This window comes from Mastacembelus armatus, chromosome 10 (assembly GCF_900324485.2).
Source record: "Mastacembelus armatus chromosome 10, fMasArm1.2, whole genome shotgun sequence".
Lineage (NCBI taxonomy): Eukaryota > Metazoa > Chordata > Actinopteri > Synbranchiformes > Mastacembelidae > Mastacembelus > Mastacembelus armatus.
In genome coordinates, this window is record NC_046642.1 from 26,882,392 (window position 1) to 26,899,004 (window position 16,613).

Genomic DNA, 16,613 nt, shown 5'->3' on the forward strand with positions numbered 1-16,613 from the left:
CAAGAATTCCTGAGGAATGACACAAAACAGCACTGAATAAGTGGGCTAAACCCCCAAAAGTCCAGTCTTTAATGTCTGGCCTAAAACAGTCTGGAACTGTAGTACTGACACTAACCTCAAGGCAGGCTAATAAAATGGTCAACTGAGCCATCAACTGTGCTCAACAATGCGCTGAGGTCTAAAGGACTAATGTAAATGCCGTGTCAGTTCTGCGATGGACATTAAAACCTGACCAGTTACATTGAAATAGTTTAAAATAGCATTATTGAGATTAAACTCCTTTTTTTTTTTTTTTTTTTTAAATAAGGGTTGGATTAAGGCATTTTTAAATAGGATGGTACAGTGCCTGGGGAGAGAGAGCAGTTAAAGGCCTGTGCATACTCCACGAGAAGCAAGAAATTTGTTCTTTCTCACAGCCCTGGTTTGGGAGTTCTTGCAGCTTTTTCTCGACACATCATCTGGGCAGAACTTTTTTTCCTCGGGTGGTGTGCAACAGCTATTGTGTGATTGGTCAGAAATTTGAAGTGGGCATGGTCAATGCGGAAAGCTGAAATGTTGTCTTCCCACAGGCGGTTGTCATAGCAATGGATAGTTTTGAGGAACAGCTGGCAGAGGCGGTGAGAAAGTATGAAAATCTTTATAACACATCTTGTAAGACATATAAAGATACACAAATGGCTAATAATTCATGGAAAGAGGATACGTTGTGTATGGAAGAGAGCGTCTGGCGTAAAACATGGTGATATCCGATATCTTATCCGCTGTATTGTAGTTTCTGTCAGATTCCCACAATGCTTAACGCGCAGAACTAAGCTGTAGTGGGAGCGACATCCCAGAAGTGCATTTGTCGTTGGCTGGTGTGTGGACTTCAGGGGGAGCATTCACATTAGTAATATTTTGCCCAATTACAGAAATCTTTTGTATAAAAAAAAAAAGGTTTAACCTCTTTTTTTGACCACTGAGAAAGACTGCTAGCTCTGCACTGGGGAGTCTATGTACTTATTAATCTATTCATCCATCACATCTAATCAAATCCCCACAATTCACATTTGATTGTAAATGTTGGGGGGTAGTGTTGGGAGCTGTTGAAAGTCTTTCTCATGACATATTCTGCTTTACTCAACCAGCGATTATGTAACAATATTTATTGTTATTGTTCATATGACCTGATAGTAAAAGACACATTTTTATTTAATTTCTTTTTCAGTAATTATGTATACATTTTCTGACTTTATGTGATAGACAGCAGTAAAGAGATGACAGGAAACTAGGCAGGATCAGCATGATATGCAACACATTCCTGAGGACATACCCAAGATTTAATTTCTTCTATGAGGATCTCAGACAGAAAATTGCATCATGTTCATAATGTCCTTCAGTTTCTCGTTCTTGCAGAATTTAATCCAGTGTCACTCAAAGTGACTGAGTTCTGTCTTTTCACAGGTGATGTGTCACCCATCAGCATGTCCCCCATCAGCCAATCGCAGTTCATCCCTTTGGGAGAGGTATTGCTATTGGCTATCTCTGCTATGAACTCTGCCCATAAGCCTGTCACTCAGGAGGCCCTAACTGAACACCTACAGACATGTTTTCCAGGTAACCCCAGCTCACACACCCATCAGCCTGGGTCTTCTACTGCTTCAAAGAAAAAAAGTTTTTGTCAAAAATATATGATCTATGATCTGTGTATGATCAATGTATTTATTATTGCTTTTTGACATCTTCATATACGCCTATACAAGTTCTCTGAGTCAATTAATTTAGAACTGTATGATAAATGTTACTTTCTGTATCTGTTCTGTCTCAATGTATTTTTATTCAGTGAGACAGTAGAGACACGGTGCAGATAAAGTGTTTGCTGTTAGACTTGTAGTCCAAGTTATTTTAGAGTGCTGTCTGGGCCACCTATAGCGCTTGCATCACTGCTGACACCTCATTGTATCAATAATGTGACACTTTCACATACCAACAGAACCTGACTTATTAAGTTTTCATTCCTATACACATGATAATTTTTTGATGGGCTTTCATCTGGCAGTGAGAAGCTTCACCTAGGCCACATAGGCCTAATGGTGTTCAGGAGTTAAAATGAGTGATGGTGATGGATGAGAGGAGGAACTTTGTCTGAATGTAAAGCACACCAAGCCTGACAGCTGCTAGAGCAAAAAGAATGTCCTAGTGCAAACACAATGAGTCTTCCCATTTATAAAAACCTTTACTTGTGCTCACTGGAAAGCACAATCATCTCTGTAACACCTTTCCATACTTCTTTTACAGTTTTTCTTGATTGCTAAAACACATCTGACAATACTGAAGCCACTTTTTCAAAACTCTTATTTTTTCTTTTTTAATAATAAAGAATCAGGGGCTTCTATTTGATAGTGACCTGTGGATCAATAAACAGGTTAACAGGAACTCTCTTCCTTTCACCCTTCGACCTATCACAAATCTGATTACTTTTAAATTCTTTTTGGAAACATATCTTTTCTTCTCCAGGCTTTCAATACACAGTAAAGGTTGATACTCCTTGTTTTGACTGTTATGGTTTTGTTTTAATTTTTATACTGTGATGTTATTGTTTTACTGTTTGCTATTTTTTAATTTTTATTGTGTCATTTTCTGTGAAGTACTTTGACCAACATAATATGCTATATAAATACATTTTTGATTGATTGATTAATTGATTGAACAGTCAGTCACTCAGTCACACAATCTTGTATGCCTATCCAACTGCATGCAGTTCGGACTTGTGTATTGTTGAAAATGATATGGAAATGTTCTGGTCTGACCTAGTAAGATTGCTGTTGTGACTTTTACAGAAAAGTGACCAGGTTGCTCATTCAGACATGAAGCTGATATCATCAGGTTAATGAAAAGTAGTGCATGTCTGAGAGAGGCTAAACTAAGGGTTAAAAGCAATCTCAAAAGTATTCACCTCTCCTTGCCCTTTTCCTATTTTGTTACCTTACAACATGGAATTGAAATTGATTTATTTACTTTTTTTATTTATTATTTTTATTATTATTATTTTTATATTATTATTTATTCACCAATAACTTTTTTACATGCAAAATATTTTTTATTGTGAAGCAAACAGAAAATAAGACAAAAAAAAAAACAAAAAGAAAGAAAAAAGAAAACCTGGGTACACATAATTATTCACCCCCTTAAAGTTAACCCTTAGGAGTCTACCGTCAGGCTGGTGTGATCAAAGTACATGACATTCCACTAAGCCTAGACTTAGTGTTAGTGGCGGTGTTTGTTTGGCTTTGTAGAGCCACATTTTGCAGAAATTCCAGCTGCAAGTCTCTTTGGGTATGTCCCTGTGAGCTTAGGAGCCACTAGGATATTTGCCCATTCTTCCAGGCAAAACTGCTCCAGCTCCTTCAAGTTGGATGGGTTCTACTAGTGTAGAGCAGTCTTAATGTCAGACCACAGATTCTCTATTGAATTGAAGTCTGGGCTTTGGCTGGACCATCCCAACACATTTCTGTGTTTCTCCCTAAACCACTGGAGTGCTGCTTTAGCAGTGTGTTTAAGGTCATTGTCCTGCTGGAAGGTGAACCTCCTTCCCAGCTTCAACTCTCAGGCAGACTGAAACAGGTTTTCTTAAAGAATTGCCCTGTATTTAACACCATCCATCACTCCTTTAATTCTGACCAGTTTCCCCATATTCCCCATGTTCTTTCCTGTTTTTTTCTTTAGCCCTTTAAAACCTACCATAGAACAAGTCTGCCAGAGCATATCTTTACATTTTTACATGCTGTAGTGCCATTTTCTGCGATGGACTGGTGACCTGTCCAGGGTGTACCCCTGCCTTTCACCCGAGAGAGAGCTGGGATAGGCTCCAGCAGATCCCCGTGACCCTGGCTTTCAGGAAAGAAAGCGGGTATAGAAAATGGATGGCTGGATAGTGCCATTTTTTTGGAGCATTTTAATATGCTATACATCAATACAACCCTTGTATATCATATTTTAATGTATAAGTCCATATTAAGTTAATTGCTAAAAAGCACAATAAACCACAAAAAAATACAATCTTTTTTTTTTCTAAATACAGAAATGTCATAGCTGTATCCCTCAAAATTGTAAATATAAAAAAGTTGTACAAAGTCATTTCCCACCACAGAAATTTTATTTTGAGTGTGTCCATAACTTAGTTTTTGAGATACAATGATATTTATACTGTAATTTTTTTTAATCAAAATACATATACAATCAGGAATAAGTATATACAGGAAGGCAAGTCAAATATTAGGAGCCGTCATCGGATTTGTGACAGGTCCTGTTCACAATAACACACAGAGGCATTTACAGGCCTCACACATGAAGGGAGTGCACTTCCCACACTGCCTGCACTTCCTATGCCCCTGCGTGTTTTTTTTTTTTTTTTTGACCCAGATGCCCTCTCAACAACAACAATAACTGCTCCTGGAAGGCCTGGTGCATCATCGACTGCTGCTCCAGTTGGCCACACAGCTCTTTGTGGAGTAAGCAGCTGTTTACAGTTACAGTTACATGTCATTAAAGTGATGCATCACTGTCACATACCATTTTCTCCTCTTTCTCCACAAAGAATAGGAGCCAATGAGCTGGTCTGAGACGTCAACTCCCTGCATGAAGCAGTTGTAGTCCTTCACAGCCAACGACACTGGCACTTGGACGGTGTTTTCCACCAATCTCTTTTTACAGTGTCCCGTAAGAAGGCAGTGTGCAGAGTGGAGCACACACTCACTCACCACTCTTGTGTCCACCCACTTGATGAAAAGGAGAGCTCCATCTCTTATCCACCTGATTGTCCCCCATGGAGATTTTTTTTGTCAGGGTGTTAATTTTTGTTTTGGGAATGCCAGTTCTTGTGTCCCGAAATGTCCCACAGGCTCCAAACCTCTCGTCAAAAACAAGAACAGTGCTGAGCTGTATAAAAATGATCACAGTAAATGTCACATCACAGCATCAAATGACAGCCCCTTTCCCATTTGCCTGATAGGACCTCCCTGTATAAATGGTGAAGTCAACAGTGTAGCCTGTGTTGGCAGACAGCACAAAAAGTTTTATCCCCCACTGTTTTAGCTTACTCTTTATGTACTGCTTCAGGGAAATTCTGGCTTTGGTGGCTACCATGCGCTCATCCACAGGAAGGTTTTGCTGGGGGTGGTACACAGCTTTGCAGGCTACACGTAAAGTGTCATACAGTGGGCATATTCTGCGCAGACAGTCATAAGTATTTGTGCCTTTTCGGCTGTTACTGAAGGCATTTTCTGCAGGGTCACTCATATGAATGTTTCAAGAGATGGTGAGGAACCAGTCTCTGGACATGACACATGGAAGATGGAAATTGTACACCAAAAATCGGTGAGCTTTGGCAGCTTCAGAATTCCTGTGTACAGTGTGAGCCCAATGTATTGATACATTTCAGCCTCTGTGACCTCAGTCCATTTGAATTTTTTGCCTGCAGTAATATTTGTGTTGGTCCACACAGTGTTTTGATGGCAGCCCGGTCAAAATACATCTTGAACATCTCAGATGGAGATGGACTGTCCACATATTGTGAAAGAGGTGGCTGCACACTTGGTCTTCTTTTGGGCAGGAAATGTGGCTTTTTCACTTTTCCAGTGAGCTATATCACCTGGAAGTGTGTCTGACCTGGAGGAGCCAGTGGAGTGACTGCTGTAGCCTCTCTTTGCTGTACGCTGACTCCTCCCTCTCCCTCTGCCTCAACCCTGGGTACAGGGTGCCTAAGGGGAGCAGGAGACCTCCATTTCCTGCTCCTCAACATCATCAAGACTGCACACAGAAGAAGCTAGCAGAATGCTAGATGTGTTCAGCATGAGAGTCATGCGTAATGATGCATATTTGGCGTGAAGGTTTTACAGTTGTATATTTTCCATACTTTTCCATAACTCAAAAACACACAATATTTCATGAATATATAGATACATGTCATGGGACAGATCTGCCCCTCCAATGAAGTCGGCTTCATCTCCACTGTCGGCACTATCTGCACCAGATGAGTGGACAGAATTTCCATCTTCAGGCGATGCTTCGATTAGCCCCAAAGCTTTGGCTAGCTTGTAACGCGCGTCCAGGCTTTGGCGGTTCCATAAATGTGTGCGTATAGATGTGGGAGTGTGTAGGGAGTGTGTAGAGAGTGTATGGTAAGTATGTGGTGAGTGTCCGATGTGTGTGGGCTGTGTGTCTCTTAAAGTGTTTTTGTGAAATAGCAAAATACAGAGCAGGAGTGTGAGTGCATGCGAGAGAAGTGTTTGAAAACTACAGTTACTGGGAAATGATGTCACTTCCTGTTGATAGTGATGTGCTAGACCACATGATAGTTCACGCTCACAATGTGATCATGTGTATTCCAACGTAGGAAATGCTATGTTATGTACTAATGATTTTATTGTGTGCACTTTTTACTGGATTTCTGCAAACCCATTACTCAGAGGAAACGGGACTCTGGGACATGTTGAATGTGTGATATATAAGTGTAACTCCTCTGGGTTTATATGCAAAAAAGAATTATTGCTCTGTCTTATTTGGTTGCAATTCTACAGGCATTTAAAAATACATATGCAAATGGGAGCATGGGAACTTCCGTCATTTTTAAAGGGTTAAGCAAGGGCTTTCTTCTGGCCACTCTTCCATAAAGTGGAAGATTGTAGGCGGCGTAGTGCTGAAAATTTGATTAGCACACAATTGAACCAATCAGTTAAATGGAATATTGGGCTTATGGCAAACATATTTGCAATAGTGTTCTGATTGGTGAAACATAGTACATGCAGTGGGTACGGAAAGTATTCAGACCCCTTTAAATTTTTCACTCTTTGTGTCATTGCAGCCATTTGCCAAAATCAAAAAAGTTCATTTTATTTCTCATTAATGTACACTCAGCACCCCATCTTGACAGAAAAAAACAGAAATGTAGAAATTTTTGCAAATTTATTAAAAAAGAAAAACTGAAATATCACATGGTCATAAGTATTCAGACCCTTTGCAGTGACACTCATATTTAACTCACATGCTGTCCATTTCTTCTGATCCTCCTTTTGATGGTTCTGCTCCTTCATTGGAGTCCAGCTGTGTTTAATTAAACTGATTGGACTTGATTAGGAAAGGCACGCACCTGTCTATATAAGACCTTACAGCTCACAATGCATGTCAGAGCAAATGAGAATCATGAGGTCGAAGGAACTGCCCAAGGAGCTCAGAGACAGAATTGTTGCAAGGCACAGATCTGGCCAAGGTTACAAAAGAATTTCTGCAGCACTCAAGGTTCCTTAGAGCACAGTGGCCTCCATAATCCTCAAATGGAAAAAGTTTGGGACGACCAGAACTCTTCCTAGACCTGGCCGTCCAGCCAAACTGAGCAATCGTGGGAGAAGAGCCTTGATGAGAGAGGTAAAGAAGAACCCAAAGATCACTGTGGCTAAGCTCCAGAGATGCAGTAGGGAGATGGGAGAAAGTTCCACAAAGTCAACTATCACTGCAGCCCTCCACCAGTCGGGGCTTTATAGCAGAGTGGCCCGATGGAAGCTTCTCCTCAGTGCAAGACACATGAAAACCCTCATAGAGTTTGCCAAAAACCACATGAAGGACTCCCAGACCATGAGAAATAAGATTCTCTGGTCTGATGAGACCAAGATTGAACGTTTGGAGTTAATTCTAAGCTGTATGTGTGGAGAAAACCAGGCACTGCTCATCACCTGCCCAATACAATCCCTACAGTGAAACATGGTGGTGGGAGCATCATGTTGTGGGGGTGTTTTTCAGCTGCAGGGACAGGACGACTGGTTGCAATTGAAGGAAAGATGAATGCGGCCAAGTACAGAGGTATCCTGGAAGAAAACCTCTTCCACAGTGCTCAGGACCTCAGACTGGGCTGAAGGTTCACCTTTCAACAGGACATTGACCCTAAGCACACAGCTAAAATAACAAAGGATTGGCTTCGGAACAACTCTGTGACCGTTCTTGACTGGCCCAGCCAGAGCCCTGACCGAAACCCAATTGAGCATCTCTGGAGAGACCTGAAAATGGCTGTCCGTCAACGTTCACCATCCAACCTGGCAGAACTGGAGAGGATCTGCAAGGAAGAATGGCAGAGGATCCCCAAATCCAGGTGTGAAAAACTTGTTGCATCATTCCCAAGAAGACTCATGGCTGTACTAGCTCAAAAGGGTGCTTCTACTCAATACTGAGCACAGGGTCTGAATACTTATGACCATGTGATATTTCAGTTTTTCTTTTTTAATAAATTTGCAAAAATTTCTACATTTCTGTTTTTTTCTGTCAAGATGGGGTGCTGAGTGTACATTAATGAGAAATAAAATGAACTTTTTTGATTTTGGCAAATGGCTGCAATGACACAAAGAGTGAAAAATTTAAAGGGGTCTGAATACTTTCCGTACCCACTGTAGTTTTTGACCCTTAAAGATCGACTTTGAATGGCGTAAAGATAGACCTGTTGATCACGATCAATGGGTTGGCAACCATTGGTCTATTGGATGTTTTTCCTAATTATGCCCTCTTTGCCTGGTTTAGGTGGGTGGTGCTCTCAAGTTTACTGTGGTGCCATATTCCTTCCACTTTGCTATGACAGATTTTATGGTGCTTTGTTGGATATTTAAAGTTTTGAATATTTTTTGTAACCCAACCCTGATTTATGCTTCTCTAAAAGTTTGTGAATATTTAGTAAGGGGGGTGGGGCCAGTGTTTGGATGAGACTGCCATGTACATGAATATGATTGGATGTAATCAGCTAATAACCACACACCAAATGATTGATAATGTAGAGTTCAAAATCTGCCTGGGAACCTGAAATGCTGTGGTGTGGTTGCAAACATAGACATTAGGAGTCAGCATGGCTATCTGTCAGGTTCTGAGCAAGAGATGGGTGGGGCCCAAAAGCCAGTCAGAGGCTCAGGCTGAGATAGTTCGTGAAGTACCCCAGGAGAGTGCAGAAAGGCAGGAACATAAATCAGTGTCTTCTTGAGAGGAGAGCAATTACTTTCTAAACAAAATTTCACTGAAGTTCTTTGACTTTAATAACAGAACAAGCTCTCTAGGTGAACAAACACAAGTTGAGAAAATAACATAGAAGCTAATATGAACTAATGGTTTTGGGGATTGATACTATGACTGACTTTAACAGAAGAAGTCCAAATGAAACTTCAATAATCCAGCAAACAACCACAGCAAAAGCAGGAGCCTAAATACAACTGTGGGGATGGCACATGGTTAATGGCTGAGCGGAGGAGTGGTATGCAGGAATGGCAGGAAACTCTGGGAAAGGGGTTGGATCTGTAAAGAGGGGACATACACGTGTTGAGAGAAAGGAAATGACACAACAAAATAACAGCATGAATAGGAAGAGCATGGTGTGGCACATGTGAAACATGAAATTCATTAATGCCAAGCAAGATGCTTTCTTTTCTGCTCTCCGTGTTATTTTACATACAGTCATAAAACAATTACAAAGTGCTGAGTATATTCTCTCTGTATAGAGTTCTTACTTCCCTGTGGAGTTTGATCTTCCTGTGTAGAATTACAGTAATACTTCTTTTGTGGAGTTGGTATATTCCTGTGTGGAGTTTATACTTAATGGCTGAATCTCAGTTTCCTTATGTTACCGCTCCTTGCTCCTCATTTAACCCAAAGTCCTTCTGGTCTGCCATAATGAAGGATGTCCCAAAACTCGTCGATCTGCTCTGAGGAGCGAGGAAGCTGCCTGGAGGAAGTATAACTGAGGATACACGAGTATATCCTTTGTGAAGGTTTTATACAGTTTGCCATGGCCCTTCATCAAAAATCACTTTATTATAAATTATCATAAAAAAGGACGTCATGTCTCTTAAAGCATGTTTTCCAACTCCTCTGCCGCATCCTAGTCCTGTCCACATAAGATGCAAGGAAAAGACACGAGCGAGGGAACATGGATGTGTGGAGCTTATACATCCTATGTGGCATTTTTACTTCGTATGTAGAGTTTGCACTTCTTGGAATTTTTACTTTCTTTGTGGAGCTCCTTCTTCCTGTGTGGACTTTGTACAAGGGTTTAATCATTTTGCATGAATGAATTAATTTTTTATATTATTTTTGGATTGAATCTGAATTTCTGTTTGATTTTAGTTAGTTCCACCAATGGTTCCATTAGTTTCAGGATAGATTTAATTTCACTGACTCGCTTATATTGAGCTTATTTGAGTTTTAGTTTTAGTTAATTACATAACTAAGAATACACGTTGTCAAGGGCCAGGGGAGCAATATTCTATTAATCACAAAGATATCAACATTTCAAGACTGAACATTACTAATATGCAATCCATTTGTTTCAGACTAGTGAAACCTGTAAATATTAATAGATTGATCTGTGTGATCTTAATCACGAAAAACTGTATGGCATAAAGCAAAAACCTCTAATAAAACATCTGACTGGTAATCATATAGAGCAGTGAGAAACAAATGTACTCAGTCTATTTGGCATGTAAAATCAAACTATGTCAAACAGCAAATGACTGCCAACGATCATGACCCCTGAAATTTTAGAATACCATCAAAACAATGGAAAATAAAAAATATGCCATCTTATCTGCCCACCGTGATTAAAAGTGATGGTGTGGTCACAGAAAAATCCAAAATGGTGGCCCACTTCAACAAACAATACAGGAATCTGAGGTACTTATGGAGCTGCTCAGCCTGGATATTCACAAATCAGCTGGGGTGGATGCATTGGACCCACTATTTTTAAAGACTGCAGCTCACATCATTGCAGCACCTATCTCCTGCATTTTCAAACTCTCTCCAAATTGGTGTGTTCCTGCAGGACTGGAAATCTGCTGCTACCATCCCTCATTTCAAAGGGGGTGATAACTCAGATTTGAACTGTTAAAGACCCATCTCCATCCTGCCCTGTCTCTCCAAGAGAGACAAGCTGGTCAACAACCAGCTCATGTTCCATCTAGAGACTCAACATATCCTTAACCAGGTTCAGGTGGTTGCAAATGAGAAGTGGTTCCCAATTGACCCACCTGGTTAAATAAAGTTCAATAAATAAAAAATAAATGGATTGATGAGTATGTTTCCCCATTTTTTTATACATGCTCGAGCTGGTCACACACTTATCTTTTCAAGCAGTGTGTTAGGGTTTGCTGCTTGCTGGACATAATGCTAGCATTACTCTTGTTGCTAGTGCTTTTTAATTGGAACGTTTTTTAAATAAATTAAGTGCGGCACCTGCAGGTAAGCACAAACAAGGGAGACAGCACAATACACACAAAGGCGAGGCAGAACGAGACTCAGGGAATCTGGGAGGCAGATACTGCCGCCTTATGACAATCGGCCACACGGATGCTCAAAGCCAACTAGGACTGTGTGAACACCAATGGAAAGTGGTAATGAACCAGCTTCAGGCACTCGATTAATTAGTTATTAGTTTATTAATAAATCAAAGATATGAATGGTTAAAATGCCATTATAGTGGGAGATTTTAACATTCATGTAGATGTTGAAAATAACAGCCTCAGCATTGCATTTAATTCTATATTAGATTCAATTGGTTTCATTCAAAACGTTAATAAACCCACCCACTGTTTTAATCACACCCTTGATCTTGTTCTGACCTATGGCATCGAAATTGAACATCTAATAATTTTTCCCCCAAATCCTGTTTTGTCAGATCATTCTTTAATAACTTTCGAATTTAAAATGATGGATCATGCAGCGTCTGGAAGAAAATTCCGCTACAGCAGATGTTTATCCGACAACGCTGTTAATAAATTTAAGAAAATGATTCCATCTTTATTTGCATCTATGCCAAGTATAAACATAGTGGAGGGCAGCTGCCTTAATCCTACTCCCTACCAAATTGATCATGTTGTTGACAGCGCTGTAACCTCACTGCGTGAAACTCTTGTTTCTGTAGACCCTCTGAAAAAGAAGTTAGTGATTCAGAGAAGACTAGCCCCATGGTATAATTTACATGTTCGTACCTTAAAGCAGGCATCACGAAGGCTGGAAAGGAAGTGGCGTTCCACAAACTTAGAGGAAATTTTTCTAGCCTGGAAAAACAGTCTACTAACATATAAAAAAGCTCTCCGTAAAGCCAGAACTGCATACTATTCATCACTAATAGAGGAAAATAAGAACAATCCCAGGTTTCTTTTCAGCACTGTAGCCAGGCTGAAAAAAAGTCACAGCTCCGTTGAGCCCAGTGTTCCCTTAGCTCTCAGCAGTGATGAATTTATGAGTTTCTTTACAAATAAAATCACAACTATTAGAGATAAAATTCAGCAGATGCTTCCTATACCTGCAATAAATGAATCTTTTACTACAGTAGCTCTTGAATCATCTGTAGGACCTCAGTTATGTTTAGACTGCTTCTCTCCTATAGATCTCTCTGAATTTACATCAGTAGTTGCTTCATCGAAATCATCAACGTGTCTCTTGGACCCCATCCCGACTAGACTGCTTAAAGGCACCCTGCCATTAATGAACTCATCTTTATTGGACTTGGTAAATTTATCTCTAGTATCAGGCTACGTACCACAGGCCTTTAAGACTGCAGTAATCAAACCTTTACTCAAAAAGCCTAGTCTTGATCCAGGAGTCTTGGCTAATTATAGACCAATATCCAACCTGCCATTTATTTCTAAAATCCTAGAAAAAGCTGTTGCTAAGCAGCTATCAGACCACTTACACAGGAATGAACTATTTGAAGATTTCCAATCAGGATTTAGAGCACATCATAGTACAGAAACAGCACTGTTGAAAGTTACCAACGATCTTCTCTTAGCCTCAGATAATGGACTTGTTTCGATACTTGTCCTCCTAGACCTTAGTGCAGCATTCGACACCATTGACCACAACATCTTATTACAGAGACTGGAGCATGTGATTGGTATCAGAGGAACAGCGTTAAAGTGGTTCCAATCCTATTTATCGGACAGATTCCAGTTTGTTCATGTCCATGATGAACCTTCCACACGAACAAAAGTTAGTTATGGAGTTCCACAAGGTTCTGTGCTAGGACCGATTCTGTTCACCCTGTACATGCTTCCTTTAGGATATATCATTAGGAAGCACTCTATTAATTACCACTGCTATGTGGATGACACTCAGTTATATCTATCTATTAAACCTGTTAACACAAACCAGTTAACCAGACTTCAAGCCTGTCTAACTGACATAAAGGCTTGGATGACCAGTAACTTTTTACTTTTAAACTCGGAGAAAACAGAAGTCATTATATTTGGGCCTAAAAATCTCAGAAATAACTTTTCTCAAATTATAGCTACTCTAGATGGCATAGCCCTGGCCTCCAGCACTACTGTAAAAAACCTTGGAGTTATTTTTGACCAGGACATGTCCTTTAACTCACACATAAAACAAATTTCTAGAACTGCATTCTTTCACCTACGCAACATTTCCAAAATTAGGAACATCCTGTCTCAAAATGATGCAGAAAAACTAGTCCATGCATTTGTTTCCTCAAGGCTAGATTACTGTAACTCATTACTATCTGGATGTCCTAATATCTTAATAAAAAGCCTCCAATTAATCCAGAATGCCGCAGCCAGAGTCCTGACAGGAACTAGCAAGAGAGATCATATTTCTCCTATATTGGCTTCTCTTCATTGGCTCCCTGTAAAATATAGAATAGAATTTAAAATCCTTCTTCTCACATACAAATCCCTTCATAATCAAGCTCCTTCATACCTTAAAGACCTCATAGTACCATATTATCCCAATAGACCACTTCGCTCTCAGAGTGCAGGCCTACTTGTGGTTCCCAGAGTTCTCAAAAGCAGAATGGGAGGCAGAGCCTTTAGCTATCAAGCTCCTCTCCTGTGGAACCAGCTCTCAGCCTGGGTTCAGGAGGCAGACACTCTCTGTACTTTTAAGGCTAGACTTAAAACCTTCCTCTTTGACAAAGCATATAGTTAGGGCTGGCTTCAGGCAACCCTGAACCATCCCTTAGTTAGTTATGCTGCTATAGGCCTAGACTGCCCGAGGACCATCGGTGCACTGAGCTCCCCTACCCTAACCCCCCCCCCCCCCCCCCTTCTCTCCCACCTCATGTATATTCCACCATTGAATGTTACTAACCTTGTGCTCTCTCTCTCCCCTAGTTTGTGCTCTCTCCCTCCCTCTCTCTCTCTCTCTCTCTCTCTCTGTACCTTCTGCAGGTGTCCCTGGTCCTGGAGCTGTTTATCGCTGATGTGCAGTTACTGGCCCCACCAACTTGCAGTGTCTATTTGTTGTTTATTGTTGCTGTTCTTTTCTTTCTGCTCTATCCACTCACCCCAACCGGTCGAGGCAGATGGCCGCCCAAACTGAGCCCGGTTCTGCTGGAGGTTTTTTTCTTCCGTTAAAGGGAGTTTTTTCCTCTCCACTGTCGCCAAGTGCTTGCTCATAAGGGAATTGTTGGGTTTTTAGTTTTAGTTTTTGTAAAGTGCCTTGAGATGATTTGTATTGTGATTTGGCGCTATACAAATAAAATTGAATTGAATTGAATTAAAATTTAGGTTGGCCTGTATCTTTTAAAACTAAATTTCTTTATTACAAGCACACCCAGAGTATAATGTAAGCGTTCCCTGAATGTTTATCATGTTGTGGGTATGATTATTGACTTGGTATAGAGTGAAATTAGACCTGTTAGAAGGATCAATATAAAATCTGGCTTCACTTTACTGCTTCACGTTCAGTGTCTTCAGTGTCTTCAGTTTTCCTCATATTAAGGTCCAGGTGTACACAGTCAAGTTACGTACCTAAGCTATATATATATATATATATATATATATATATATATATATATATATATGGATCCAAATCTGATCCAATCTCAAAGATTAGTACTGGGGCTGATTTCAACAAATTTGGATTTATTGAGCCAAACTAGCCTGATATTTTGTTTTACATCACCTGTCACACAGATGGGAAGTACGTTTAGCAGCTCGATGCAGTAAAAACATCTGCAGAGTGGAAATAATTGAAATTGGAAAATGTAAACTAGCCAGTTGTAATACCTGTAATGTGAGCATGTCATGAGGTGGTAGTAAGAGAGCTACAGTCAATACTGCCAATTTGGTACAACATCTAAAAACGAATACAGTTAAGTCATCACATTTTACTGTAATGCAGCACTAAGCAGAATTTGATTTGTAGCTGTTGCTATTGTGAATGTTACAGTTAAGCTATTACACTGCTCTAATATGGGACTGTGATTACATTACTCATTTTGAGTGTTCCAGTTTTACTATCACAATGCTGCACTAAGTGGAAGGAAGTTGTTTTAGACATAGAGCATTTTAGTTCATTTACTTGGTTATTTTGTTAAAAAAACACACAAAACCAATGCTGCATTAAGTGAAATAGTCATAAAAGCAATATAATATTTTAGCTGTTTTTTTTTTTTTTATTAGGACTTGCCATTGGCAGGTACTCAGTATTAAATGACTTGGCTCTGGGTCGAGGGAAAAAGACCTTGATTGGGACAGTTTTAAATGAAGTCCTAGATCTTTGTCATATTGATAAGATGAGAGAGGCTGAGAGATATGACATGTTTGACAAGGGTGACATGATCAAGCTGCAAATGCTACATTCACATATAGTACATTGTACATACATTGTAGCATGAGTGACAAATTTAATGTGGTAGATTAAACATAACTAAGTGAAAGATGAGCTAGCCAAGGGACAGAAGCACCATGACTAAGCAACAAATGCATCTGACCAAGAGGCTGATGTGACATGACCAAGTTACAGACAGTCGTCTTGAACATCATGTATTCACTTCCCATTGTTCCATATTTTTGCTCCCACCAGTTCAGTTGATACTGTTCAGAGCAGCTTAAGCACAAATTACACAGGACATTTTCTGCACTGACTGATCAAGTCAAACATGGCCTCTTACCGAAGAGGGCAGCCTTTCCATTTTCCTTGTTGATAGAATCGGCTCAGTTAAGATGAACATCCTCCCTAGATTTTTTTTTTTTTTTTTTCCCCCCCAAGGCCTTCTTTAACTCTCTTGACAATCTCATATTTTCATATACAGTGGGCAAAATAAGTATTTGATCCTCTGTTGATTTTGCCCACTTACAAAGAAATGAATGGTTTATAATTGTTATGGTATATTTATTTAGATGTTTCTTGATTACCAGGGTTGCACACATCTCCTCTTTACAGATCCTCTCTAAATCTGTAAGATTTCTTGGCTGCTTAGCAACTTGAAGTTTCAGCCCCCTCCACATATTTTCTATAGGATTATAGTCAGGAGATTCGCTAGGCCACTCCATGACCCCAATATGTTTCTTCTTGAGCCACTCCTTTGTTGCTTTGGTAGTGTGTTTTGGGTCATTGTCATGCTGGAAGACCCAACATCTTCACTGTTCTGGCTGAGGGAAGTAGGTTCTCATCTACGATACATGGCCCTGCCCATCAGGCTCTCAATGGGGTGAAGTTGTTCAGTACCTTTAGCAGAGAAACAGCCCCAAAGCATGATGTTTATACCTCTGTGCTTGACTGTAGGGATGATGTTCTCCTGATCATTGTCAGTATTTCTCTCCCTCCAAACACAGCAAGTTGAGTTGATGCCAGAGAGCTTAATTTTGGTCTCA

General features: G+C 40.1%; 1 protein-coding gene across 2 annotated transcripts in view; it reads left to right on the forward strand.

The window, feature by feature from the left end:
- Positions 1–16,613, forward strand: part of LOC113144184 (storkhead-box protein 2-like) — a 92,296-nt gene that overhangs the window by 64,288 nt on the left and 11,395 nt on the right. For both annotated transcript variants that reach the window (XM_026330015.2, XM_026330016.1), the window contains one exon: positions 1,444–1,596. In XM_026330015.2, coding sequence (XP_026185800.1) covers positions 1,444–1,596 — 153 coding nt within the window. The remainder of the gene's footprint in view (positions 1–1,443; positions 1,597–16,613) is intronic.